The 25,556-nt window shown below is 53.1% G+C and overlaps 1 protein-coding gene across 3 annotated transcripts; it reads left to right on the top strand.

The window, feature by feature from the left end:
• The first annotated feature begins 302 nt into the window (after nt 1-302).
• CSNK2A2 (casein kinase 2 alpha 2) lies at nt 303-25,556 on the top strand. Of its 3 annotated transcripts, XM_068693201.1 has the most exons (12): nt 305-524; nt 698-809; nt 10,495-10,596; nt 11,266-11,316; nt 16,942-17,001; nt 18,833-18,916; nt 19,925-20,035; nt 20,224-20,325; nt 20,724-20,824; nt 21,509-21,657; nt 21,860-21,953; nt 25,117-25,556. In XM_068693201.1, exons 1-11 carry the CDS (start codon nt 421-423, stop codon nt 21,934-21,936), a joined length of 1,053 nt encoding a protein of 350 aa, XP_068549302.1. In that variant the 5' UTR covers nt 305-420; the 3' UTR covers nt 21,937-21,953; nt 25,117-25,556. The 3 variants fall into 3 exon arrangements, with proteins under 3 accessions (XP_068549303.1, XP_068549302.1, XP_068549301.1); XM_068693200.1 differs by lacking the exon at nt 25,117-25,556 and having other exon boundaries at nt 21,860-23,406; XM_068693202.1 differs by lacking the exons at nt 11,266-11,316; nt 25,117-25,556 and having other exon boundaries at nt 303-524; nt 21,860-23,406.

The raw sequence follows: 25,556 nt of genomic DNA, 5'->3' as shown, positions 1-25,556 counted from the left end.
CTTTTATTTCTTTATTTTTCACAACCTAGGGAGCAGATTGGGGGGGTGGGGGAAGAACCGGGGGCTGGGGCGGCGCCGCGCCCGGGGCTCCTCCGCGCCGCCGGGGGGCGCTGCCGTGAGGGCGGCTCCGGCGCTGAGGCGCGGGCGTGAGGCGCCGTTTCCGGGTCGGCTGCGCGGCGCTCGGGGCCGGCCCAGGCTGCAGCCGCCGGCACCGGGCCCCGGCCTCGGCCCCAGCTCCGCGCCCGCAGCCCCGGGGCCGGCCCCGCCCCGCCCGGCCCCCCCCCGGCTCCCCCCCCAGGGCCCCGCCGCCTCCCTCCCGAGCGCCCCGAGCTCCGCCTCGCCCCCTCCTTCCTCCCTTCCCTCCCCTCCTTCCTCCTCCTCCTCCTCCTCCTCCTCCCTCAGCCGCCGCCCGGCGCCGCCATGCCCGGCCCGGCCGCCGGCAGCCGGGCGCGGGTGTACGCCGAGGTGAACAGCCTGAGGAGCCGCGAGTACTGGGACTACGAGGCGCACGTCCCGAGCTGGGGGTAAAGCCGGGACCCCTGCCCCTTGCCCGGGGCCTCCGCCTCCCCCTGGGGGTGTGGGGGGAGCGGGGGGCGGCCCCCGGCCGGCGCCCCTCAGCCGCTTTCCCCTCCCCGTCCCTCCTTCCCCTTCTCTCCCTCCCCCCCCCTCCTTTTTCTCTTTTTCTCGGTGCCCGCAGCAATCAGGACGACTACCAGCTGGTGCGCAAGCTGGGCCGGGGGAAGTACAGCGAGGTCTTCGAGGCCATCAACATCACCAACAACGAGAGGGTGGTGGTGAAGATCCTCAAGGTGAGTGTCCCGGCTGGCAGCTGGGGCCGGCAGGGAGATGGGGCGGTGGAAACGGGGCTGTGGGGTCCTGCCCCTCACCCCAAAACTCTTTTTTTTTTATCTTATCGGGTGCTGGATGTTGGGTTGGAAATGGGTTTAGTGTCCCCTGTGCTGTAGGGATGTTTTGGTGCCTTCGCCCCTGCTGGCTGGTGGTGCTGGAGGCTGCTGTGGGCTGAGAGCTCCTCTGGAGGACTGCTCGGGGCCCTGATGTCTGAGCAGCGTGTCTTTGGTAAATCATATCTGGCACGGTGCATCTCAACAGCCCCGAGACTGCCCTGTCAACAGGAAGGCACAGCTCGGAGGGGGAATCCTTCTGTTAACCCCCAGGCAGCTGGCATGCAGCCTTCTCCTGCTCAGGCCACAGCCTCCTCAGAGAGAGGCGGTGGGGTGCTTGTAAAGCAGATAACATTGTATCTTCTGTCCTTAGAGGGTCTGTTACATGGGACAGAACTTCCCTACAGACAGCCAAAAATACTGTGAAAACCTGGAGAGACTAAAAAAGTCCATTGGATGTTTGGCAGCATCAGTGGCGCGCATTATCTCGGTGTGTTCACCCCACTGGGATCGGGATGTGGTGGCCTTCACGCAGGAGTAATGGGTTGTGGCTTGGGGTGGCTGAGCGTGGGGTTACCTGTGTTTGGCACGGAAGCAGTGTGGTCAGAGAGCAACAACAACAACAAAACACAGAAACTAAAGGTTAGAGCTGAGCTGCTTTTGGTTTTGTCTTGGATGACGCTTGTGGTTGTTGCTCGTTGGACCAGCAGCACCTGGCACTTGTTCCCCAAGAGCACGCGTTGAGCCTCAAAGCGCAGGAGGCTCGGAGCTCAACCTAGGACACATCTGTGCCGGGCTGAAGCCACGCTTGTCATGGTTTGTCCAGCCACAGCTCTGGGGCAAGGAGCGATCTCCCATTTGCCTCCTGGAGGAGTTAATCGCATCCCTGCCTCAGCTGCGGTCCAGGTGGTGGCTCAGTGAGCTGCTGGGGGCATCCCCATGGCTGGTGGCAATGCAGAGTAAAAAGAGGCTCACGTGTCCTTGCAGAGCTGAGTTCTGGAATGCTGCTGGGGCTTCCCCCACCTGTGGATGCTTTGCGTGGCTTTTGTGTTTACATTTTTTTGTTGTTCATTTGTTGTGTTTTTGTTTTTTTTTTTTTTAAGTAGGTCAAGCAACAATGCGTGTTTTGAGAGAGAGAGTAGTCAGAGGTAGCCAGTGCAGAGCTGATGAGTGTTATGGCAGGATGGCTTGTGGTTAGGCTGAGGAAACTGCACTTCTGCATGCTGCTCTGGAGCCCTTGATGGTCTCTTTGGGACTGCTGTGGTTTTCTGGGAGTCCAGGTCTCGGCCCACATAAAAAGGCACCAAGAGGTAGAGCGACTGCAGGGAAGGTCTTCAGAAATCTTCCTCTTTACCTCGTACCAGCCTGAAGAGCCTCCCCTGGAGCAATGCTCCTCTCCCCGTGGCTGCCAAACTCCTCTCCAGGGAGCTGTAAGCGCTGAGCTGTGAGTCAGCCGGCGAGAGTCATCCCGGGGTGGCTGGGTGCTCCTCCTGGGGGCCTCTACGTGTTGCCCTGTAAGCAAGGGACTGGGTTGGCCCAGATTTGATGTGGGTGGTGTTCCCACCAGCTCCCCTGGCTACCCCCGCCTGCATTAACATGCGGACGGCATTGCTGCGAGTGAGCAGGGAGAAGCAGAAAGTCCAGATAAATGAGCACCAACTTTCTTCTCCGTGGAAAGTGGGTCAGCGAGGAGCGAGTTTCCGAGCGCCGCGTTGTATGCGGTATGAGGAGCTGCAAAGTGTGGCAATAACAGCGCCCCAAACTGTGGAAAGTGCCTCTGGTTTCCTGTAGCTGGGCTCAAACTTAATTGCAAATGTAATTACATCCATCTACGGTGGAGCCTCAGCGCATCAGCCGGGCGTCTCTGTGCCTTGTAAGTCAGGCTGGGTTCTCTGGGGTGGGAAACGCAGCCGAGTCTCCGGGTTTCTGTGTGACAGGAGGGCGGGACGGGTGCTGGCTGGTGGATGTGGCTGCTGAGCACTCGCTCCTTTCCATTGAAGGCTCTTGGAGAGAACAATTTGTTAAGCATTAGCGTGATTTTAATATCCGTGCCGCGCGAGGTGACTGCTATCTCTTCCCGGCCCTGCTCTTTGAAGGAGCTTACCCGTACTGCGCTTGAGTTAGTGTGTAGCAAGCACTTCCCCTGACGTTTTTCTCCCCTTCTTTGGTGTTGCGGTACCTGAACATCTTGTACCCTCCTCCAGAGAGGTCAGGAAATTTTATCACCCTTTCTCAGATGCAGAACTGAGCCACAGAGATTTCCTGTGTGACTTTGGGCAAGTCCCTCAGCCTCAACAGAGCTGAGACTAGAGCATAGGTCCCAGTCTAGTGCTGGGTGACGGAGATAAACCGTTTTTCCTCTTCTGGAAGCTAAATGCCTCGTTTCTCCAAGTACCCTATTGATGGTTTAAGCAGTGGACAAGGTCAGGGAGCTGATGGCTCTGATGGGTATCACAGTGCCCAAGGCAGTGAGCCCTCATGGTCTCATATAACGCACATTTCCCAGTTCCCTGGCGTTGCCTTTCTGTTCTGCTACCCCAAGTACAGGTCCAGGCATAAACCTGCAGGAAAATGGGTTGTGGCCGTGCCATTAGCTGTGACCATGGCGTGTCAGTGAAGGAGCAGAATGAAGATCATGCAGGTGACTGTGATGGCAGTGTTTGAGGTCAAGTGCCTTTCTTAGAAAGTGCAATGCTCTTAGTCATGTTTTTTTGTTTGTTATTCCAAGAAAATTGTGGGGCGGGTTGGGGAAGCACCATGGGGCTGAAGTCCCCTTGTAGCAGTGGAGTGCTCAGCACTGTGCCTGCCCCTCACCATTGGGAGGGGCATGGAGGCAGCTGTGTTCCTGCTGTCTGCAGCTGGTGCAGGAGGTTCCTGAGGGCTTTCTGTGCTGGCAGTGCTCAGTGCAGCTCTGGGTGTGCTTCCTGCATGCCACGGGCAGGGCCAGACCAGGAAGAGGGGATGTGTGAATGTGTCCTGTGTGCTGTTGCATCTTGCTTAAATGTGATGCTAACGTTTGGCTTCCAGGATGAGGCCTGAGATTTCTTTGCATGTCCTAAGGACGCTTAAAACATCTTTGTGTGCAGTGAGTTGTGTTGTCTACACCCAGTGCAGGCACCCGAAGCGCATCTCGACTCCTTCATATCTTAACCACACGGATTTTGGGAGTGCTGAGGCCAGCCTCCAGCTGTTGTGCTGTCTCTGATGAACTCCCCGTGTCAGCCAGCTGAGGGATGCTCCGGAGTGCCTGCATTCTCCCGTTCTCCTGTGCCTTGCTCTTCTGGGGTAAAAAGCAGTGTTTCTAGGAGAAGTTGACAGCACTGCGAGTTGGCACTCTCAAAGCCAAAGATAACCTTTCACTCTGCTGGTAACTTCTGTGGGTGACCCTTTATGGCAAGAATGCTGTAGTGAGGTACCTCCAGCTGAGCTCAGTGCTCTTCACAGCCCCTTCTCTTGCACTGCTCGTCACCCACCTGAACGTGGAGATCATGGCATCCACTTTGCCCCCTTCTACAGGACTCATCCTCCTTCATGCCTTTGTATGTCCATGTGCAGTCTGTCTGCCTGTGGGGCATTAAACCCACTACATAAAGAGACTTCTCTCCACGTATGGTCTCTGTCTGAACAGGCAGAACAGGCCAAGGTTAAGAAGAGAGAGTGGTAGCAAGGAGAGGGACTGGAGGCTCTGCAGCAGTGCTTAAATGGTGCCTTTCTCCTCTGCTGGCTTTTGTCCCTCTGCGCTGAGTCCGTTAGCTGAAACTTTCAACCATGTACGCAGTTTCACAAGTGCATTCTTACTTGTTTTTGTTTTTCCCCTCTTCCCCTTTCTGGGTTGTGTGAGCCCTCTGGAGCCGCTGCTCAGATGAGGGGCTGCAGCGAGGTCCTTTCAGAACTGAACTGAAGTTGCTGGAGGACCGATCAGGGGAAGGTAGCCCTGTGGCTCTGGTAATTCTTCTGCTGTCTCTGAAAGCTTCAGAGCCCTCATCTATTGGTGTGCTCTGGGTGGGGGCTGCAATGAGCCCTGTGCAGAAGGGATTGCACAGGGAAATCCAATAGGATGATGCCGGTCCCTCAGGGCTGGAGCTCTTGACTGCATCACTGACCTTCCACCACCACAGCCGTTCAATCCCTGCTCCTGGTAGCTATCTGCATCTCTTGCTTCTGCCTTTGCACTCACTGAATCAGCTCTCCCCAGCCCACTTCCTCCTCTGTCAGTACTGAAGCGAGCCCTTTTGCAGGAGAGCAGCGTGCACAACTCTCCTGTTCCAAACACCAGTTGCCCACACTGAGCTTGGCACAGGCAGCAGCTGGAGTCCAGCCTTGCGAGGAGCTGGGACCAGCTGAAATTGTACCAACTGTCCCTCGGAGGCCTGGAGATGCAGCTGGTGACTCTCCCGGTTGTGTTTCGCCACAAGGAACTGGTGAGCTGCAAAACTGCAGCTCCTGTGAGGAGGACGATGAGTTACAGCACTGTGTCTGCAGTGTCCTAGGGCAGGGCCTGAGTGAATGCTTCTCATTCCTTGAAACGGTGGCAGGAGGGATCAGGGCTTGATCCTCCTGTGTCTCCTAGTTTACTGCATCGGTCTGGGTGCATGGAGGACAGTCCTGCAGCCCCAGAAGGGCTGGTTCAGGGACACTTTGTGGGGACAGGAAAGGCGTCCTGCAGGGAGGAGAGGTGCTGCCCCCAAAGCACTTGCTGGAATGCTTGAATTAAAAAGCATCTTACTGCATCTTACGAATATTAACACAAGTGGGTTCCTTGATTTTTGTAGCTCTTCTGAAAATAATGGCTTGGTTTCCCATCTGATGTCTCACAAAATAAGTGCTGCTGCTCTGGAGCCTATTTTCCTATTGAGCAATTGGCATCAGGCTTTATAGGCTGATTATTACGATCCTTTCAGTAATACTTGCTGGAGACAAATAACCTTGTGGTGCCAACTTTTAAACATTTAAAGCCTCTCATAAGGATGCTGCTCGAGCCTTCCGCTGGTGTTTGTGTGGTGTTGAGATTTGCCTGTTCATTCACTGCAAGTATTGGGGTGCTTCTGAGCTGTTCAGGTTTGGTGGGCAAAGAATAGACTTTTTTATTATTATTATTGTGTGGTGGATTTATTTTTCTTGGATTTGTATTTCTTGATTGCTGTTCTTTTTCAGAGCACCTGCTGGGTAAAACCCAGCACCTTCTGGGGCTCCTTCAGAGCAGCCTGTGTGCTCCTTAGCGGGCAGTGCCCATGCCCTGCCTGACTGCCCGCTTTCGGCTAATGTAAAGTTATTTTTGTGCTTTGAATCTAACTCAGTTTTCCTGCATTTTCTTGGTCACTGTTTTTCTTTCCCATTGTGAAACTTGGGATAAAAAAAAATCTGTCTTGTGTTTTAATTCAAGTGATGGCTTCCCAGGTTGTTGGGGATGGCTGGAGCTGAAGAATCTGGCAGATGCGTGCTCCGCTCGCTTTAGAAACCAACCCAAAAAGCTGGTTAACCAGGCAGGCATCTATTTGTTCGAGACAGGAAGTGATGGCTGCCGTCTTGTATTTAAAGGTTTCAAACAATGTTAATGCTCCCAGCTGGTGTTTGCTGCAGCTGGACTCCTTCCCTGCTTACAAGTTTGTGATCTCACAGCAAGTGACCCCGGGCCTGACCTCCCAGTCGCAGAGAGGTGTTTCCTCTGCAGCTACCTGGCTGCAAAGCAGCTGCTTACCCCGTGCCATTTCTCACCTCTGGCATGGGACAGCATCTTGTGATGCTGTCTGATCCCTTTAGGTGGGGGTATTTGGGTGGTACTGGCCCTGTCTCTGTACAGCCACAAGCTGTGCATTTTGTCTCCCCTACCTGCAGCCATCTGAATGCTGGTTTGGCTAAGGAAAGAAGCAATTTCCTGGGAAACTGGAAAGCTGGCTAGTGCCAGACAGCCGTGTCGTTCCGAGGGTACTGCTGCAGCTGAAGTGATTAAACCCCTCCCCGTGTAGACACGGTTAAACTGAGACATGTCTTTTAGCCTGGTTTCCTATGGAAACGAGCCTTACGCAATTCTGCTGTCTGTCAGCCTCTCTCCCCCTCCCCGCCAGCAGTTCTTGCACTGGTTGGCCAATCTCAACCAAACCAAGTCTCCAAGCTGTCGAGTTTCTGCAGCTTTCATGGAAATTGGTGCTTCAGAGGGACTTCACTGGTGCCTGCCGGAGGGAAAGGCCACAGCGAGGGTTTGACTCACTCTGGCCACTGGAGAATCCCAGAAGAAAGCTTTGAAACGCCTCTGCCGTGGGAACAGATGGAGCTGGAGTCGGCACCTTTCTAAAACGTTGCCTGACAAACGCAGGCTGGTCAAACTCTGGAGCAGGTAATTGTGCCTGGGTGCTCTGTGGGAAACTCCCAGGACAGAGCGCGCTGAGCCACATAGGAGACACAACCTGAAACGCTGCTGCTCCTAGCCTTGAGTAATAAACCAGCCTTCCATCAGTACAGCTAAAATACTCCGGCTGCAACGGCCGGTGTCTTAGAAGCTATTCCTGCTGGGAGAGGCAGATGGTTGGAGGCCGTGAGAGCCCCTGTTAGTTCACATTTAATCCGTGTGTGTTTGGAGTCAGCACCCGTGGGCAGACGGACTGGGTGGCCCTGAGTTGTAGCAACCCAGGCTTAACCCTGGTGCTCGGTGGCTGTGCTGCTGGTTGCCTGTGATTTGATCAGTAGTGGGGTGAGCAGAGCTGTGCCCAGCTTGCTCCGGCCAGCCCACAGCAGTGGCCATGTGTTGGAGGGGTCTGCACCAAGGCATTCGAGTTGCCAGATGGGATAATGCAAGGCTCCAGGCTTGGAATCAGCTATAGTGCAAAAACTGAGCTCTGGTGAAGTGTTCCTGGGAGGCAGGCTGCACTTAGAGCTGGAGTAACGTGGCTTTGGCACAACATGGTCTGTGGGTAGGTGATGGCACGCTGCTGGGTGGGCTTGGAAGGTGGAAGTTGTGGTGTAGAGGCCAGTGATTGCCCCTCTTTTATCCTGCAGAAACGGGGAGATCCTTTACTCCCCTGCACTGTTCTCTGGGGGAAATTCTGGGCAGTAACTTCTCCTCTGAGACAACAGGTTTCAGCCCGTGGCATCTCTCCCTTCCGCATCCCTCTTTCCCTAGTGGTAGGAGGCCCCATCCTGACGTTGTCTGCAGGAGGAGCACGCTCACCGCACAGCTCAGCTGCTCGGGCACTTGGGAGACCCTCACCCTGGCCCATACCCGATGTGTTTTAGTTTAGCCACGTGCAGGCAGCCTCGACCAAGCTCTGTGCTGCTGTAATTTAGCAGGAAAACATGGAAGCAGTTCTTAACTCTCCCTCTTGCTGAAATGGTGTTTGCCAAAGTGTCGCCCCTTGGTGATGTCAGAGATGCTGCTCTCGGTGGAAATCTCTGAGGTGTATCCTCCTCAGCTAACACAAAAGGCCCTTGAAACAGCTGCACTGCGGAGGAAATGGTCTTTCAGAGCAGCCTTTGGGACCCCTTGGCTGTGTTCAGGCCCTGCTTCAGCTCGCAGTCAGGTGCAAATGTCACAGCAGAGCGGCTCTGATGTGTGCAGGAATCTGTTGACAGCCAGGCTGTTCAGGACAGACGTGGCTCAGCTCCCTCTTTGAAGGTCCCCAGGAAACAGCTCGTGTATGCATCTGCCTTGCCGGACGAACAGGGTAACTGCATTACGTCCTCTAATTCCATCTTGCCTTCTGGTAATATCAGTGGGTGTGGGCGATGCAAGCATGGTGTCCATCGCCACGCTGACGTAAATGAAATTAGTCCCTAACGAAGCATCTTCATCGCAGGTTCAGAAATGTAGCCCTCACTTCTGCTCATTTCCACTCCCTGCTCTGGCTCCATCTCCACGTCTGTCTGACCTCATGCCAGCTCCAAGCGTGTCTTGGTATTGCCCCAGGCTGTTTTCCTGCCCCCTTCCCAGTGCAGCCTGCTGCTCGCTGCTCCAGCTCTGGCTGGCAGCTGTGGAGGATCTCACTGCTGTTTTCCACAGTGGCTTTGCAAGGTGCTGACACTCCCTGTACCAGTACAGGTGTTATTTTTGGCACTTTGCTTAGGGCTGAGATTCTCGTATTTTGACTTGAAAGTCTGGCTCCTGCCTTTTAACTTGGAAGAGGAGGAGAGCAGGATTTGAATCTGAAGCTACATGGAGAGCCTAGAGAGACAGCATATTTTATCACTTAGATAAATGGCGTGTTTTCTGACTGTATGAGAAGCTTTGGTTCCTTCTCCCGTTTGCATGTACGTTCCTTTGAGTGGCCTGAAATCAGAGATCATCTAACGTGAGAGCGAGCTGCCACATCAGTGCTCTGCAGCCATCGTCAGAGCACGGGAGGCTGTGGGAGAGGCGAGGTGATGGAGCACAAGCTGTTGAGCTCTGGTGGTTCTCCATCCCTTGTGTAGAAGGCTGAAACTGCTAACATTTGAGAACTTGTGTCGCTTTGGCAAGGTGCTTCTTACCTCTTTGCTGTTCCCCATTGCTTCCTTCCTCACGGACCGGACTCTGTGCTGGATGGTGAATGTTTTAGAAAGCTAAATGACTGGGAAAGCACGTGTCCAGGAGCAAACCTCACAGGTAGCGTGAGAGGTTTTTACCAGTCCCTGTCCGATGTCTCTGTAGCAGCACCAGAGGCGCAGAAGGAGTCGTTCCAGCTCTGCAGTGAAGGAAGACTGCTGGAGCCAGCAGTGGTATGCGACTGGTGGTGCCCACACTGGTCACTAGCCAAGGCTTAAATAAAGTCTCACTTCATAGCTGCTCTAAGCTGCCCAGAGCTAAATTTGTCTTGGGAGTGTATGAGTTACAGAAATGATGGCTCCTTTTCATTACAATGAACCGCTGGATCAGCAGAGTGTAAAAGCTGATCCAACCTCCAGGCCCGTGCCTTGGGAGCAGCTGTTCTTTGTCACTCCGTGCAGGGCGATGTCCAGAGAAAGCTTACTTTACAGAGGGAATTCCTGGGACTGCATGGGTTTGAAGTGGAGTCAAAACCTGCTTGAAATGTCTGCATGCTTTAAAAATAATCTTGGTATACAGATGCGACGGCATGCCATGCACTTGGGTCTACTCTCTTCGGGTGGCTGTGAAACACTCGATCGTAGTTAAGTACAGCAGCGGCTGAGCTTGCTGGAAATCATGGTGCTGAAGACTCTCAGGTTGTCATTTTGCTGGATTGAAGTGCTTGTTGGGAAAAACGCCTTGGGAGCAAGAAGTAAAAACTGTTTTGTGCTGGTAAACAAAGCTGAGGTATGAGAGCTTGCCGTGTTTGTCCGCTGGCTCTGAATGTATAACATAGAATTAGCGTGCCAGGATTGCCACACAGCAGTCCAAGGTGCTCTTAACCACAGTTACTGGAGTCACAATTATGTTTGTCTAGAGTGGTTTGATTTCCTCTGGCAGGGAAGCTTTCACTGAAGATAGACAAATGCTAGTTCGTTCAAAGTGTCTGTCTCCTCTTCGAAGCTAAAAATGTTCCCTGGTGAGGGTGGGAGCAGGGGATAGGGGGGGGTATTGGGATCTAGTCAGAATCAGTGGCAGAAATCGCTGTTAATGTCTGAAAGGACTCTCACTTCTAATTGCTTTTGTCTATTTAAGCCAGTGAAGAAAAAGAAGATAAAACGTGAGGTGAAGATTCTGGAGAACCTGCGTGGTGGCACCAACATCATCAACCTGATTGACACTGTCAAGGATCCAGTGGTAGGTACCTGTGCGTTGCGCTGTGCGGTGGGCTTGCCTTGCTGCTTGTGGGCACAGCCCTGGGCATCCTCTGGGACACGGCTGGTGTGACTTCTGCTGGGATTAGGAGTTCACTGGGCCTCTGCCCCCTTGACAGGGGCACCTGGCACCTACTTCATTGGGGTCTCCTGAGATGGGTCACTTCGGATGAGTTAATGTTCCTCTCCGAGTTCCCAAGACTTTTAACACACCTCCTGTGTCTCCTGTGAGTTTCCCGTGCCTGATAGGGGAGAGAAGTCTTGTGGCCTTCCAAATCTGCTGTAAGCAAGCAGAAACTGCAGCCTTCCAGCTTCTGGCTGGCATCTGGAACATAAAGATTTTGCAGGGCAATTGGATATTAAGCACTTCTCATCCTTCCGATTGCTGTCCTGGACCAGAGGTCATATCCTTTGTCTGCACTGCCACAATTATCCTGTTCCCAGGAAGTTTTTTCTGACCAGCAGCTGACTGAGGTCTGTGACTACCAGCTCGCTGCCATCCAGGGATGCCAGGCTCCTGCCCCACTCTGCAGTAAGGGCTGAGCAGGAAGCCAAAGCTTTCCCAGGTCTCTTGGAGCCAAAAAAGGTCAAGAGGGCATTTTAAACCATGACACTCTCTCTCTCTCTCTCTCTTTCTCTTTCTCTCTCTCAGTCAAAGACCCCTGCTTTGGTGTTTGAGTACATCAATAACACAGATTTTAAGGTGAGTCTGCCTGCGTGTGGAGGGGGGAGGCCTCCTGTTTCTGTTAAGATTGCTGTGTTCTTGGGCTGTCAGATGCTTCTCCAGAGCTATGGGGAGAAATTTGGGTTTGTTCCTTATGTCAGCTTCACCTTCCTTCCTCCACATAAATGAGAATCTTGTGAAGTTACTAAATAGTGAGAAGCAACAAAAACCTTGCATGCTGAGTGGCCTCCCAACTTTGAGGGTTAAGCCCAACAGGTTAGATCTTCCTACCTCCCTCTAAATTTACTAATCACCATTGTGCTATCTGTTCAGCCCAAATTAATACCCCTACCCAATAATGATGTCCTATTTATGGTGGCCCAGTTGATGGAGCAGGTGATGCTGATTTGTGCTGGAATCCTTCAGACCTGGGGACCATGGGCTGGCTGGGGCTGGAGAGCAGCTTTCCCACTGCCAGTGAACCTGGTAGTAAGGGATGGAGCAGATTTGAGAGCTGTTCTGTTTGTCCAAGGCTGCAGCATATTCTGGTTTCTGGGGAGCTTTGAGTGGTATTACTCCTTTCCAAAGCTTGGGGTCCTTCTGTCTGGGCCTTCCGGGGTCCTACAACTGCATGTGCTGCTGAAATGCTTCCGGCTGGCAGAGGAGAGTTGATATGCAAAAGGGATGTATGATTAGCAACCACACCTATTTTAATGGTATCTTTGCTTCCCCCTTGTGAGTCTTTATCCGAAGTTACTAAGTCAGTGGTGGAAAGTTGAGCAGTTACCTTTAGAAAGCCAGGCATCACCCCTTCCTGCAGTTCTCAGAGCTCTCTTCCATTTTGTACAATAGGACAGTGCTTTTTTCTTCCTGTCCATACAGGAGCGTTACGTAGGTGTGCACCTTGCAGGATACAGCCTCCACAGGCACACCCAGCACCTGGAGGGCTCCAGGTTGGTGTTGGTGGGGAGGACTGGCCCTGTGACCTGGCCCACAGACCATCTTTGCTGCAGCCCTGTGTGCTGCGAGGCAGCACGTGTTGTTTTCATCCCCTGGAGTTTGTCTGGCGAGATTAATCCCACTGGGTGGGACACAGCGGGTAGCGAGGACTGCAGCCATTCTGGCAGCGGCGGTGTTAGTGCTATTTAATCTCACGCAGAGACTTACTGGAGAGGCTAGAATAATAGTGACGTGCAGGAGTGTCTGCCCTAACAGCTCTGGGCAGGGAGGAGAGTGTTACCTCGAAGTAACCAGCCATGAGAGGAGTTGTGTGTAACCTTTCAGGGCTAATTAAAGCAGGCTTGGTGTATCTGGGCTTCATTGGCATCAGCTGGTGTGTCCCAGTGCTGTGTATGGTGTGAATGTACACCTTCCCTTCTCCTGGTGATCCAGGGACTCTTAGCAAGGCTGATTGTGGAAATTTTCAGCTTTATTTTTGGAGCTTTTTTCTTTCTTAAATGTTTTAATATATGGCCTGAGATGAAACAGATCGCTAAGGCAGCAGCACGCCTTGCTGGAGGCTGCTTTGTGTCCTGGTCAAAATATCATTGCACCATTCTCCTGTCCTTAGAGGGAAAATTTCTTGTCAAAGCTACCACCCAAAAACTGAAAAGTGTTTATGAAGTAGAGAGACTGGTGGCCAACAGGGACTCTGCCTGAAAAACAGAAGGCTTGGAGCATGAGGTAGGCCAGCCTTCTCAGCTGTGCTGGGAGCTGTCAAAGGCTCTTCTGCAGCCACTAAAGCAACACTGACCTGTCCTCAGCAGAAGCAGCAGTGTGCTCGTCATCTCTGGCTGTTGCATTAGAAACAACTGGATGGTTTTGCAGCAGAGCATTTCTGGGCTTCTAGGAAAAAGCCTGCCTCCTTGAGGAAGTCTGCATTCATAGTCGAGTCCAAGAATGGAAGAATTGCTGCTTTCACCTGATGCTGGCTGGTACAAAGCAGGAATAACATTGTCTAGGGAATGCAGGCATGCCCCCCGGGGCAGGCAGTAATGCTGTTTGTGTTCAGGGCTTATTTGTAACCCAGATTTCACCAGCCGTGCATGGGGCATGTGGGTTATTCAAGCAACACTTGTGTGAGCTCCTCTGTTTGGGGAGGCTCCTAGGGCTGCAGTTAACTGGCAGATTGCAGAGCTGCTCCTGGACACAGGTGCCTGCGGATATCTTCTACATAGAGGCTCCCAAGCTGCGTCTTCCCTTGCTCTGAAGTGATGCCAAGCAGGAAGCACACACAATAGATGAGACCACTTGTGTTAGAAGTCTTGGCTCGATGTATCTCTCTACACGTGAAGCAGCTAGAAAGCTCCCAGAGTCACTGTCCTTCTTTGTCCCTTCTGCTCTCCAGTCCTGGTCTCCCCGGGCAGCCAGATTCTGCTGGAGTTGTGCATCGTGAGAGCTCATCCTGGTGATAGGAACCTCTTCTCTTTTTGGGGTGGCTGCTGGTCATCTGCCCGTCTCTTCTTTGACTTCTAGATTCATCAGTACAGATGAGCACTGTGCATCTTACTCAGAAATCACTGGCAGGGTCCAGGAGGGGCTCCTGAGGCAATTCCCAGGGCAGCTTGTGTACAGCAGGCGGTTGCCACCTGCCTTACGGGATTACATCTTTCCCTGTCCTGTTGGAAATCGTTCTTCACAGCTTGGATGCCTCCTTTTCAGTAGTCTCCTTTCCTTCAACAAAATTATTTTATTTTTGTTGAATGTTAATTCTTTCACCCGTTCTGTGCCCATTCAAAGGGCAGCTGTTGCTGTGTCTGCGTGCCCGTGGAAATGGCTGATGGCTTTCCTCAGCTTTCTGTGCACAGGCAGGAACTGCACTTCTGGGGGGCTTCAGCCGTGGCTATGGACAATTCAAGGCCATCAGTGCAAGATCGTATCCCAGCAGGTTTGGGTATTTTTAAATATGTAAGGTATAAACAGAAGGCTTACGTGGTACTTCTCTAGAATTGATTTGTCTTAAATTACCAGGCCAGGTCCCTTCTAAACTTGACAGTTCTGCCATCACAGGAATAATGTGTTTGGAGAACTAGAATAGTTCTAGAATAAACATATCCGCTGTGTGAGGAAGGCAGCTCGTGGACCTGTTGTGTTGTCATCTCTGAGCGTTCAGGCTACCCATGTTCACTTGCTGTGCTGCAGAGCTGTGCAAGCAAGCCAGTAGTCATCAGTGAAATTAAAGGACTTTTCCTAATTGGTTTCCAACCTGCAATGAGGCACCTGTCCTTCAGCCAGCACGAGCTGTCACACATATTTTGTAGTCGATGAGCATACCGGTGCGCAGGCCGTGGCCCCTCGTTGCACCAGAGAGACAAATTCCTTGGGAAGGAAAGGGGCAGAGCCAGGCTCCGGGAGCAGTGCTGTGTTCCCTATTTCATTCCTAAACATCAGCAAGTTTGAGGCTGGAAGAAGAGGAGACGGGCAAAAAGGCAAGCAATGAAAAGTTGCCTTGGGATGTTCAGCCTGTTGTGGCTGTGGGGACAGAGCTTTGGGGACAGACCTTCCCCTTGGTGGGCACTGGGGCAGTTACAGTTGCTGTGAGGAATTGTGTGCGTTTTACTGAAGGTTAGTATAAAAAATAGTCGCCCTGGGTAGGAGATGCAGAAATATGAAAGATTCTCCTCTCGTGTTGCTGCCCAAGCCAGGATGCCTTAGAGGCCTGCATTCCCAAGCGGTGTCTGTCTCCTGCTGCTGGGAGCTTTGCAGATGCTGCTTGCTGCAGGTAGCCAGCCACGTTGCTCGAAGAATTAGGAGGCCATCAGTGCCTCCTGAGGTGCTAACAGAATTAGTTACGGTAGGTTAGTTCCTTTGTGACCCAAAAAAAATCACAAAAAGCTGAGGTTTGGAGGTTACCACAGGGTGTGTTCGGCCATTCCTTGTGTTCTGCGTGGGGAAGGCAGAGCGGCCCAGGTCTCTGAGGCCTCCTGGCAAGTGGGGTGAGCATGTCTTCCAGCAGGGTCTGAGGCCACGATACCCACGGTGATACTTCTGATAATTGTCTTCCGAAGAGCCAGCTGGAAGAGCAGAGCACGGGATGTGTCTGTGAAGGCAGTGTCTGCTCTCCCGTGTGAGGCTGAGTGAAGGGGATTCGGAGCCTGCTGTCGAAGCCTTCTTGGGGCAGTGAGGCTGAGCGTGCTCGGGCAGGGGCTTTCCTGAAGTAAGTGGAGCTGCACCGCCAGCCTTGGCACAGTAAGAGGGTCAGAAGCACTGGCTTTGGAGGCAGCTCTTCTAGGGATGTCTGCTGGATAACGCCCTGGGACATGCGTTACAGGGCCCTGCACGGCCCAGTCAGGAAATCTGTGCCTTCTGTCGCTTGTGGCTATGTTGGTTCTGCTCCCTGCTCACTTGTCTGCTTGACTGTGTTGCTCCAAAGCGTTAGGATTATCCCAGCTCATGAGAATAAAACACAGCTTGCATCCTGGAGGCCGTTGAAGCTCTTCATGTGTGAGTGACACTTGTGTGTTACCAAATGACTTCTCGGAGCTGTGCTGGGGGTGGTGAGGCTGTCTGGATCTAGCCTCTAAGCATGGCAGGATCATGAGGATCTCGCCTTGGGCCTGGAGAGGATCCGGGGCCAGAACTGCTTTCTTGGAATGTGAATTTCAGTCCCTTGCCGTGGTATTTTTCCCAGAGATGCCAGTGGTGCCCTTGATGAGCAGTCGACTCCAATGCTGATGCAGCCGGTGGTTTAGCTGGGCTGTGAGATGATCCTTACTTGTTAGAAAGGACAGAGGGGTCCGGTCCTGCTGTGGGTGTCTCATGCACGTCCTTCCTGGCCCTCTCGCTGCCCTGGTGTCTCACCTTGCTTTTGCTGGATGACAGCACTGCCCGATGGTGCCAGGCTGGCACAGCTGCCAGTGTCAGGTAGAGAGCAGAAGGCAAACATTGGGATAGTCGTGACCTGGCATGGGAGCAGCAGGATGACAAGGTTTTTAGAGTCTGTGCTGGTGGTGTGGTGGAGCTTAAAGTGCAGCCTGGATCTTTGTCACTTCCCCAGCAGTAATGAGGGCAGCAGAAGGACGCAGGAGAGAGGAGGGTGGTGGATGTGTGCTGGCAACATCATTGAGGCTGTGCTGTGCTCTACTCGCTCCCACAAGCTTTTCTGTGCTGTTGAGCTGCATTCCCCTTTGTCTTGGGAGGGAGGGGAGCCTCCTCTGCTCCGAGGCCCTCTACCCCTCATGCTTCCCAGCCCCACGCTGCCTTAGGTTAATATTTTCCTCTCTCCGCCCCACTCTGAGCACTTGGAAGGCTTGCCGGTGTGTTCCCTGTCTGCCTGCTCTGAATGTTACTGATGTCAAGCCACCGTGATGGCATTGCATGTGAACAGGATCATCTGTGCCAGCTCCAGCGTGTTCTGAGGGCCTTGCTGTCTGCTCCCTGGACAGACAGCTCGACTGCTGCTGGAAAAAAAGTCATGACAGGTCTGAATGATCCCAGTGGCTTTTCACAGGAGCTCTTGCTTCCTTTCTGGATTTCCTGGTGCATAGCCCTGGCAGGTCTGAACCCAGGACAGCCCTTAGGCGTGACAGTGTTCACAGGGGGACCTGGAGTAGGGTTATTGATGCTTGGTGGCAGGTGGGGTGCAGGAAATGAAACTAATTCAAATCCGGAGTATTTATTTTTGTTTCTCTGTTTTTTTTTTCTCCCTCCCCGAATCTATTTCAGCAACTGTACCAGATCCTGACAGACTTTGATATTCGGTTTTATATGTATGAGCTGCTGAAGGTGAGTGGCATTGCGTATGGCAGTCTGGACGTGGAGGCTAGGAATGAGAGAGGCAGTAGCTGGGTTTCTGGGGTCATGCTATTAAGCAGTTACTTCTCTTGTGTCCAATGCAGAATCCACATTTCATCACCAGAGGAGGCTTAGGAAATGATCTGTCAGGCATTATAGCCCAACTGGGGACCTTCAGTCACCTCTGAACAATCTGTTTCTCTGGGGTCTGTGCCTTCCCTGTCTGATTGCCAGCAGCCAGGCAGGGCTGTGCTTTGCCTCCCTGTGTCTGTAGCCCCGAGCAGGCTGCTGTGAGGACAACCACTCCTCAGCCAGACCCAGTGCAAGCACAGAGAGGCATTGGTGGGATGAGGAACTGGGGATTCTTTAGAACCACAGAGACACCAGGATGGAGGTATTGCCTACTGCAGGCTTGCTTCTGCTGCAGTATTTAAATGCAGCCCCAGACGGTGGCTTCTGCCCACATCCATGACCCCGTGTCTTTGGGGAAGGGATGTGGAGCATTTGAAGAACACGTTGGCAGGGTCAGTGCCCTGCAGGCACTGAATTTGGTCTTGGGAGTGAGGTTTCTGGTCATGCTGGCATTGCTATAACACGATATTTTCACTTGAAACCTGCTGGCCAAAGCCATCGCTGTCTCTTTGCAGAGATATAGATGGGATAGATGAGGGAAAGCCCTTTGTGCTTTGGGGCTTGGGGACTGCAGGAGATGACCTGGAAGAGATCTAGTGATCACAAGGGAGGTTTTCTTCTCTGCACCCCCAAGCTTGCTCCACTTGTCTGCAAGGGAAAGACCTTCCTGCTGAAGGCTGGAGGGAGCCCAGGTTTATCAGGCTTAGGTTGGAAGGGTTGATAAGGATTTGATGATCCAGCCTTGGGACAAGCAAGATACCGAACTGCTTCACCTCTGGAAGCAGTTTGCCCAACCTGTTCAAGATCTCCAGACCTGCAGATTGCATGACCAGCATTTGCTGTAACTGCTGTTGGTTGTGAGTCCCGGTGACGTTGCAGGGGTCGTTCCCTGCAGCCTTGCTGCGACAGAAGCTGTTGCCTCCTGTGCTTCCCGCTGCAGCAGGGACCCAAGGGCAATGTAACTTGCCTGGCACTGCTGTCCTGCATATTGAATGACTGCAGACTGTGCCCTCCTGTGCCACGGGAGGTCTCGGTGCATCTGCTAGGTGTTGATGGATGGGTCTCCCTTCCCCTCCAAGATGAGAAAACACTGCCACCTCCTCGCTCAAGGGAACAGCTGCATGGGGGGAGTGAGTGGTGCAAGGTCACAGAGCTGAAGAGCTTCTGCGGGCTCCTGCCTTCGGGCTTGAAGCAGTGCCACTCTTCCTTGCGTGCTATCACCTGCCTTTTGTAAGCACAGCTTTGGCTTAAATGAGCAGACGTGACTTTCTAGCTGAAGCGTGTTTTGGAACACCAATGAAAGCCTTCACTGGAAGGCCATAAGGCTGTATAAGCATACGATTTGTCCCCTTTTGGGGAGAAGAGCTCTTCTTTTGTGACCCAGGAAGCGTGGGGCTGCCCGGGTTGGAGCCTGCTTCCAGGTGGGATGCCTCTCTGCATCACGTTCCCCAAAACCCTGCAAGGAACACAGGTCCAGGGGCTGTGACTGCTGTAGGGCAGGAGATGAATGCCATCTTGCTGCCAGCTCTCCACGTGCAGAGTAAGAGCTGAAAACGCTAGCTCCTTGTGCCAGGGCTGCAGCACTTCCTCGTGGACAGGGCACTCTTGCTGCTAGCTGAGAATTGTCTGTGATATTGTCAATGCTGCGCCGTGGTTACGGTGATGTCTAACACATGTCTATGTCTGCCAGGCCCTGGATTACTGTCATAGCATGGGCATCATGCACAGGGATGTCAAACCCCACAACGTCATGATAGACCACCAACAGAAAAAGGTACGATGGCACCAGGGCTTACAAGCAGGGTTCTCCCAGGGAGGCTTGAAACTCTGCTGTGTGCCCAGAGCCGGGGCAGCTGTCCTTACCCCTTCAGCCTTTCTCTGTCTGCTCCCCTCCAGCTGCATCCACATCAGTGGAGCACCGCAGTGAGAGTCCCTGCCTTGGAGGTTGCTCCCCTCCCCTCCCCAGTCAGCCACGCTGGGTGTCTGTGGTGCAGAGACCTTAGGCAGGAGAAGCGCAGCCTGGTTTGCAATACACACGGGTAATTTCACCCAGCGAGCATGAGCTCCTTGTGTAGCATGGCGTGCCTCTCCTGCAGCGCCTGCCCCTCTTTCGGGACATGCTGCTTAGATCAAAGGCAATGTTTGCACCGAGCTTACTGCCATGGAAATGGGCAGCAAAGGGAGCCTGCCCTCCCTGGTGTGGTACTCGAACCTCTTCGGGTGATGCGTGTACGTGCCTCCTAAGGGACCCGGGATTTGCAGCAACGAGTTACTGCTCCACAGGTGCACATGTGAGTCAGCAGCAGTTGCACAGGCAAGGCAGCATTTAGAAGGGAGGGGGGAGCTCTTCCTAGATCTGTTGTCCTTCAGTAGCACAACTGGTCCTCCATCCCCGTGGCCACAGAAGAGCCAGCCTGCCTTGCAAGATGTGGTGGGCTGTCTCCTGCCTCCTTTCCTGCTCCCAGCCCCTCTAAACAGCAGGATAAAAACACACCTTTACGCCTACTGTGGCTGGTGGCACTGCTAAGGAGCCAGTCACCCAGCAGTGATGGTCTTTTTGGAGCTGGGAGGCAGAGAAGCTCACTAGGCTGGAGCCTGCTCTGCCAGCACAGCCTGGTGACAAGGGGAAGGAAGAGCACTGCTGAGAGCATCTCATGTCCTCAGAGCACCTCCTGGGCCTCCGTGTTTGCTTCCTGGGGCTGAGAGGCTTTGGCAGACACGGCTTTGCCTAGCTTGCTCGTGCTAAGGCTCCTGACTCTGTGTCTCTTTATCGCATGTTCAGCTGCGGCTCATAGACTGGGGTCTGGCAGAATTCTACCATCCAGCTCAGGAATACAATGTCCGCGTGGCCTCTAGGTACTTCAAAGGACCGGAGCTCCTTGTGGACTACCAAGTAAGAGTCTGTTTGTGGTTGCACTTCAGCCACCTGTGGGTTGTCTGGTTTTGCCTCTCAGGGCATTGCCAGGATTGGAAAGAGGCTTGCTGTGAGGTGAAAAGGCTGAGGTTGTCGGCTGCTGTTGGGGAATCAGGCCAAGGTGAGCATAGCTTTCTTTTCTGACAGCCTCTCCCTTTCCCCCTCAGATGTATGACTACAGTTTAGACATGTGGAGTTTAGGCTGCATGCTGGCAAGCATGATCTTCCGAAAGGAGCCTTTCTTCCATGGACAGGACAATTATGACCAGGTAAGGACTTTGATACCTGCCTTATCCAGTGAGACGGGTGTCACCAGTTTATCTGCATGTGTGTAGTGGGGGGGTTCTGGGGATGGGACCACCAGGCTGGGAGGATGTTGCTGTGTGCTTATTGAGCCGTCTGGGCTTACACATGGCTGCCTTGTGTAGGAGATTGTTTTATGCACATGTTGCAGAAGTGAGGTTCAAGGGAGATATTCCTTCTGGGAAGCTTCCAGAAGAAGAGCTCTTGCATTTGGGCAGCTCTCCCCTGTAAGACAGTGCCCAGGCCTGTCTGTAGGTATCAAACCAGAAAGGAGCCACAGGTTCAATTGTAACTGCTCCAGCAGAATTTGCTCCTTCTTCCACGCCTGCTCTTCTGCTCTCTTTCAACTTGCCTTTTGTTCCAGCTGGTCCGCATCGCAAAGGTCCTGGGCACAGATGAACTGTATGGGTATCTCAAGAAGTACCACATAGAACTGGACCCACACTTCAATGATATCCTGGGCCAGTAAGTGGAGAAGTAAAATGCAGCTTTTTTTTTTTTTTTTTTTTAACCTCGTAAAACAGAGAGGGCAATGAACTGGATGTCCATCCTCTGAAGGACTCTCAGCCAAGGTCTGCTTTGATCTTCTGGATCCCAGTGTTGCTTTCAGGCCTCCCAGCAGGTCATTGAAATACAGGCTCCTTCCTTTTGCCTCTCCCCCGATCCCCAAGTTTTCCCATGCTTCTTCCCTTTCTTGTTTGTTGACATCCTAGAAGTGGAGATGTAAACACTGGAGTTGAGTGTGGGCTGAGGGGCTCCAAATCTCCCAGCTGAGGTTTTCTAAAAGGCCTCGAGGTAGATGGGATAGTGAGGACAGCCTGTGTGAGGCAGGCTGGCAAGCCAGAGCCCTTCTGGTCCCAAGGGTGTCACCCTGCCCGATGAATGTTGGTGTGTAGTCTCTGTAGACAGAAGACACTGCAATATTGCGCCCTTCCCAGCTTGCTGTTTCCCAGCTGTTTGACATCCACACACTTCTGTGCCTAGATGAGGGCTTTCTCCCTTTGGCGAGTGCTCACTGAGTGGTAGCTTGTGCAAGGGGGCGCTGAAGGCAGTGTGTGCTGCAGCTATTTCTTCCCAGAAGTGGAGAGTGATTTCCCTGGGCCCTGACAACACTGCTGAGCTGGGCGGTGACAACGGGTCCCTTTGCAGGCATTCCCGCAAGCGCTGGGAGAACTTCATCCACAGCGAGAACAGACACCTGGTCAGCCCTGAAGTCCTAGACCTCCTGGACAAGCTCCTGCGATACGACCATCAACAGAGGCTGACTGCCAAGGAGGCGATGGAACACCCCTATTTCTGTGAGTCTGCGGAGGAGCTGGGGCCGGCTGGGCTGGAGAGAGGGTCTGGTGTTGGGGAGGAAGGTTCGGCTCCCCACTCGGCAAAAGCCTTGGCAGGTCTGTGGGGTTTTGAAGGCAGCTTCTCTGGAAGGCTTTGCCAGGGTGGAGCTTCCTCTTTATTAAACGCTGTTTCCTCTTCCTGCCTGGTCTGTGTCTCCTGCAGATCCAGTGGTGAAGGAGCAGTCCCAGCCCAGTTCAGAAAACGCTGTGCTCTCCAGTGGCCTGACAACAGCACGATGAAGACTGGAAAACGACGGGTAATTCAAGATGTTTACAAATAAAAGCAAAACCTTCGGTCACACAGTGAAGGGAAATGAACCAAGGACCCCTCCCCCTTTCCCTCCCCTTTATACTCGGCAGAAATCTAACCTTGGGGGGGGGGTCGTAAACCTCAGTTCCTCTCTGGTGGTTGTGGTTAATGTAACTCTAACCCTGTGGTACCAAAGCCCTGGGCAAATGGTCTTGCAAGAGTTAAACATGTAGTGATATCCCCAGGGCTCAACATGACTGATTCTGGTTCACATCTCTATGGATCCTTCTCTTCCTTCTCAGTCCAGTCTTTCCCACCGTGCTGGTGGGGACAAATTGGCCATTCCACCATCAGCCCTTAGCATGCCTCTTTCTAAACATGCCTTTCTGACTTGTAGACTCTGGGTGAACCAAATTCAGGCTGGGGGTCAGCAGGTGCAACTCTGCTTTGAGGTCCAAGTCCTACTGCTCACTCTGGGCTTGAATTTGGCCCTTGAATTCCAGTTTTAATTGCAAATGCCAGGGAGCTAGGGGGGAGAGGGGAGGTTTAACAAAAAATGAAAAATAAACAACACCAACAACCCACAAACCCAGCAGCATCTCAGGATTGTCTGGAACATTAAAACTAAGGCACTGAGCTGAGTTGCTGGGGAGAGGTGAGATTCCCCCCTCCAGGTGTGTTTGACAAAGGCTCACTCTGAAAAGAAACTAATAGACCTGCTTTGGAAACTTGTGAATGTGAGGGCTGCTTTTGTGACAGAAGAGGGGAGGGATTATCCAGACTTTCCCACTGAGCTCAGGAAAGTCAGAACTCCCAAGACTTCTTGTGATAGGTGTGCAACCACGTGTACCTCATGACGTGGCTCCCATGAGAATTCGTGCCAGACGCAGACTCGTGCCAGAGCGCAGCTCTGACACGGTTCACTCCGGCACCGCAGGATAGAGAAGCAGAATGGAGGCCTGGGAGGAGAGCACAGGGAGGGGAAGGATCAGCAGACGGCGGCGTGGTCTGGTGGGGGAGAGGGCTGTGCAGCTCCTGGTCCGGGACCTGGGATCCCACATAGTGTTTTAACAAAGTCAGCCACTTGTTGAATTCTGGGGTGCCGATTCTGTTGCGGGGGGTGGGGGGTTCGTCTTGCGGGTTCTTTCATCAGATCCCTCGATGGCTTTATAGCCCCACGATTCACAGTTGCCTCCTCTACTTGTTCTGTGTGTAATTTCATCAAGTGGTTCTGGTGATGCTCAAACCTAGAAGCTGGAGATAGTGTTTTCCCACCAGCACCTAAACACAGAATTTCCTTCTGCGGCATTGTCGAAATAGTTAATTTTTTATAAGGTTGCAATGTTTCTATTTGAAACATCTGTTTACATTCCATATTCCAATAAAGTTCTATTGGCATCGATAGCAGGTCAATCCATTTGTATAATTCACTGAAACCAATAAATATCTATACGTCTGAACGTCTGCTGTCTCAAATCTGTGGGATAGCCAGAAAGAGAAAGAGTTCGTGTTGGCTTTTCTACCCTGCCTCTTCCGAATATTTGGGGATCTCTTTAGTTATCGGTTGCAGTCGTTCGTGCCATCAGCCCTGAGGGTTTCGCTGTCCTCTGTGGGGCTGCAGGGGAGGCGTGAGGTGTCGGTGCATCGTGGGACTGGAGCAGGCAGTGCCCAGGTGCCGGTCATGGACATGTAATGTGTCTGGTCGGAGGAGTCACTGGTGTGTGGCTGGAAGTCGTGGATTCTCCATGTGTGTACCCACGTGCTTATCTCCTCGCAGCCCAGGTGGATGTCTCTCTAAAGGTGTGCTCCTGCCCCAGGAAGTGACAAGTGCATGAGCTCTGTTAGCGGAGGCTGAGGAGCTGTCTGATATTGGTGATGCTGCCATGCTGCAGGGCCCTCACTAACCTGAACTCTCCTGCAGATGCTGCTTGAGACTTGAGCAAGTGCCCCCAGCCCTCTGACCTTCCCTCTGCCCTGCCTCCAGGCTGCCTGACCTGAGAGACATTGAGGTGTCTGGTGTTCTTAAGCTCTGCTAGCACCATAGGGACGGTTTTGGGATTTTAACATCAGTTTCAGAACTGTTTTTAAACAAGTATTGAATTGGAAGTCAGGAGCGAACGTTTCTCATAGTCTATCCAAGCTGCTGTGCTCCAGAGTTGCCTGCCTTGTAGCTCTCAGGTGTTGGCCAAGGCAGAAGAGGCGTGAAGAAGAAGGCAGTTCCTTGGAGGAAGTTCCATAGGTGACAGATGTTAATGCACGTGGTGCTTGGCAGTGTCCAAACCTGATGGAGAAGTTTCACGGTGATGCTTCAGGAAGCAGCAGTCCTGTCCCTCTGAACTAGGGACAGCAATGCCTTCAGGGAACATTCAAGCAGAGGAAAAGAGATGCCCTCCCTAGCAGGGGGTCTGCAACAGATAGATGTCCCTACACTGGTTTTAGGGCACAAAAAGCTGTGACAGGTTCCTCCAGAGGGAAAAGTGGTTGCAGCACATGGAGCCTCCTGACTCCCACTGCTGTGATGGTGCACACACCTGGCTGCAGCTCAGGCTGTTTTTTCCATGCCCTCAGCTTTCTTTCCTCTGGATCTTACCAGAGCATGGCCCTGCCTGTAGGGACAGCCAGGAGCTGGAGGAGTTGATGCCTCAGCCCTAGGAAGGGAGTAGCCCGGGGAACGCGCAGCTTTGTACCCTTTCTCCTGCACCTGGGGGCTGCTGCCACGCTGTGCAGGGGAGCCCTGGTCTGTGTCCTGGCCTTTCAGCTGGTGTAGCTCCAGGTTTCTGGCAGAGGTGGTGCCTCTCGTAATGGTGTTACACAAGGGAGGCCCTTAGCAGGGCTAGGGATGTTTGAGGCAGCAGAGGGAGACACTGCAGGAGGTTGGGGATATAAAAAAACCCTGAACTTGTGTCTGGCTGCCTGTGAAAGCACTGCTTTGCTGGACTGCAGCTCTCCCTCGCCTTGCTCAGCCCTGCTTTCCCTGCTGCCTGCTCCAAAGCAGGCTGAGGTCCCTGCTGTCCCCGAGTCCGGGGGCTCAGCGGAGGGGATGGCTGGGCCTGGCAGGGAGCGGTGGGGCAGTGCAGCTGCCCATCTCCTCGCCACCAGGGCCAGAGGAGCTTTTCATTGTGCAGGCAGCATCCCGCAACACTCACTTCCCTCCTCCTGTCTCTCCCCAGGTCCGGTGCTGTTGCTCCCAAATTTCCATAAGCAGAATGAGAACCGTTACCGGCGCGCGTAGAGCGACAGCGGGCAGCCCGAGCAGCCTGGGCAGGGCTGAGCGGGGCAGCGTGCCCGGCCGGATGGCACTCACCTTATTATGAACACAGCCCTTCTGTCCCAGCGTAAAAGGTTCTTCTGCCTTTGGTTCCCTGTTGATCTCCTCCTGACCCAGAAAGCACGGAAACGTGAAGGTTGTGCCAAGCGCGTGTGGGTTAGCCGCTCCTCCCTCACCTCCACTCTCCAGGCTGTTCCCCTTCCCAGCCTCTGACGGACTATGGTCAGCCAGCTGGCCCCAGTCTCTGCCGAGGCCTGGGGGTGGCAGGGGATGTACCGTGATGGACAGTTCGATATTACAATGGAAAGAATTCTATATTGTTGAATAAAAGTTTTAAAAGAA

Source organism: Anas acuta, chromosome 10 (genome assembly GCF_963932015.1).
Source record: "Anas acuta chromosome 10, bAnaAcu1.1, whole genome shotgun sequence".
Classification (NCBI taxonomy): domain Eukaryota; kingdom Metazoa; phylum Chordata; class Aves; order Anseriformes; family Anatidae; genus Anas; species Anas acuta.
The sequence above is the reverse complement of the archived record's forward strand: the minus strand, read 5'-3'. Positions and strand labels throughout refer to the sequence as shown.

What these genes read in the sequence shown, in the direction of transcription:
- CSNK2A2 (XM_068693201.1), top strand. Translation starts at nt 421, where the DNA reads ATGCCCGGCCCGGCCGCCGGCAGCCGGGCGCGGGTGTACGCCGAGGTG. An exon ending in ATATGTATGAGCTGCTGAAG is followed by an intron (nt 17,002 to 18,832) that starts GTGAGTGGCATT and finishes TATGTCTGCCAG; the next exon opens with GCCCTGGATTACTGTCATAG. An exon ending in AGCTCCTTGTGGACTACCAA is followed by an intron (nt 20,036 to 20,223) that starts GTAAGAGTCTGT and finishes TTTCCCCCTCAG; the next exon opens with ATGTATGACTACAGTTTAGA.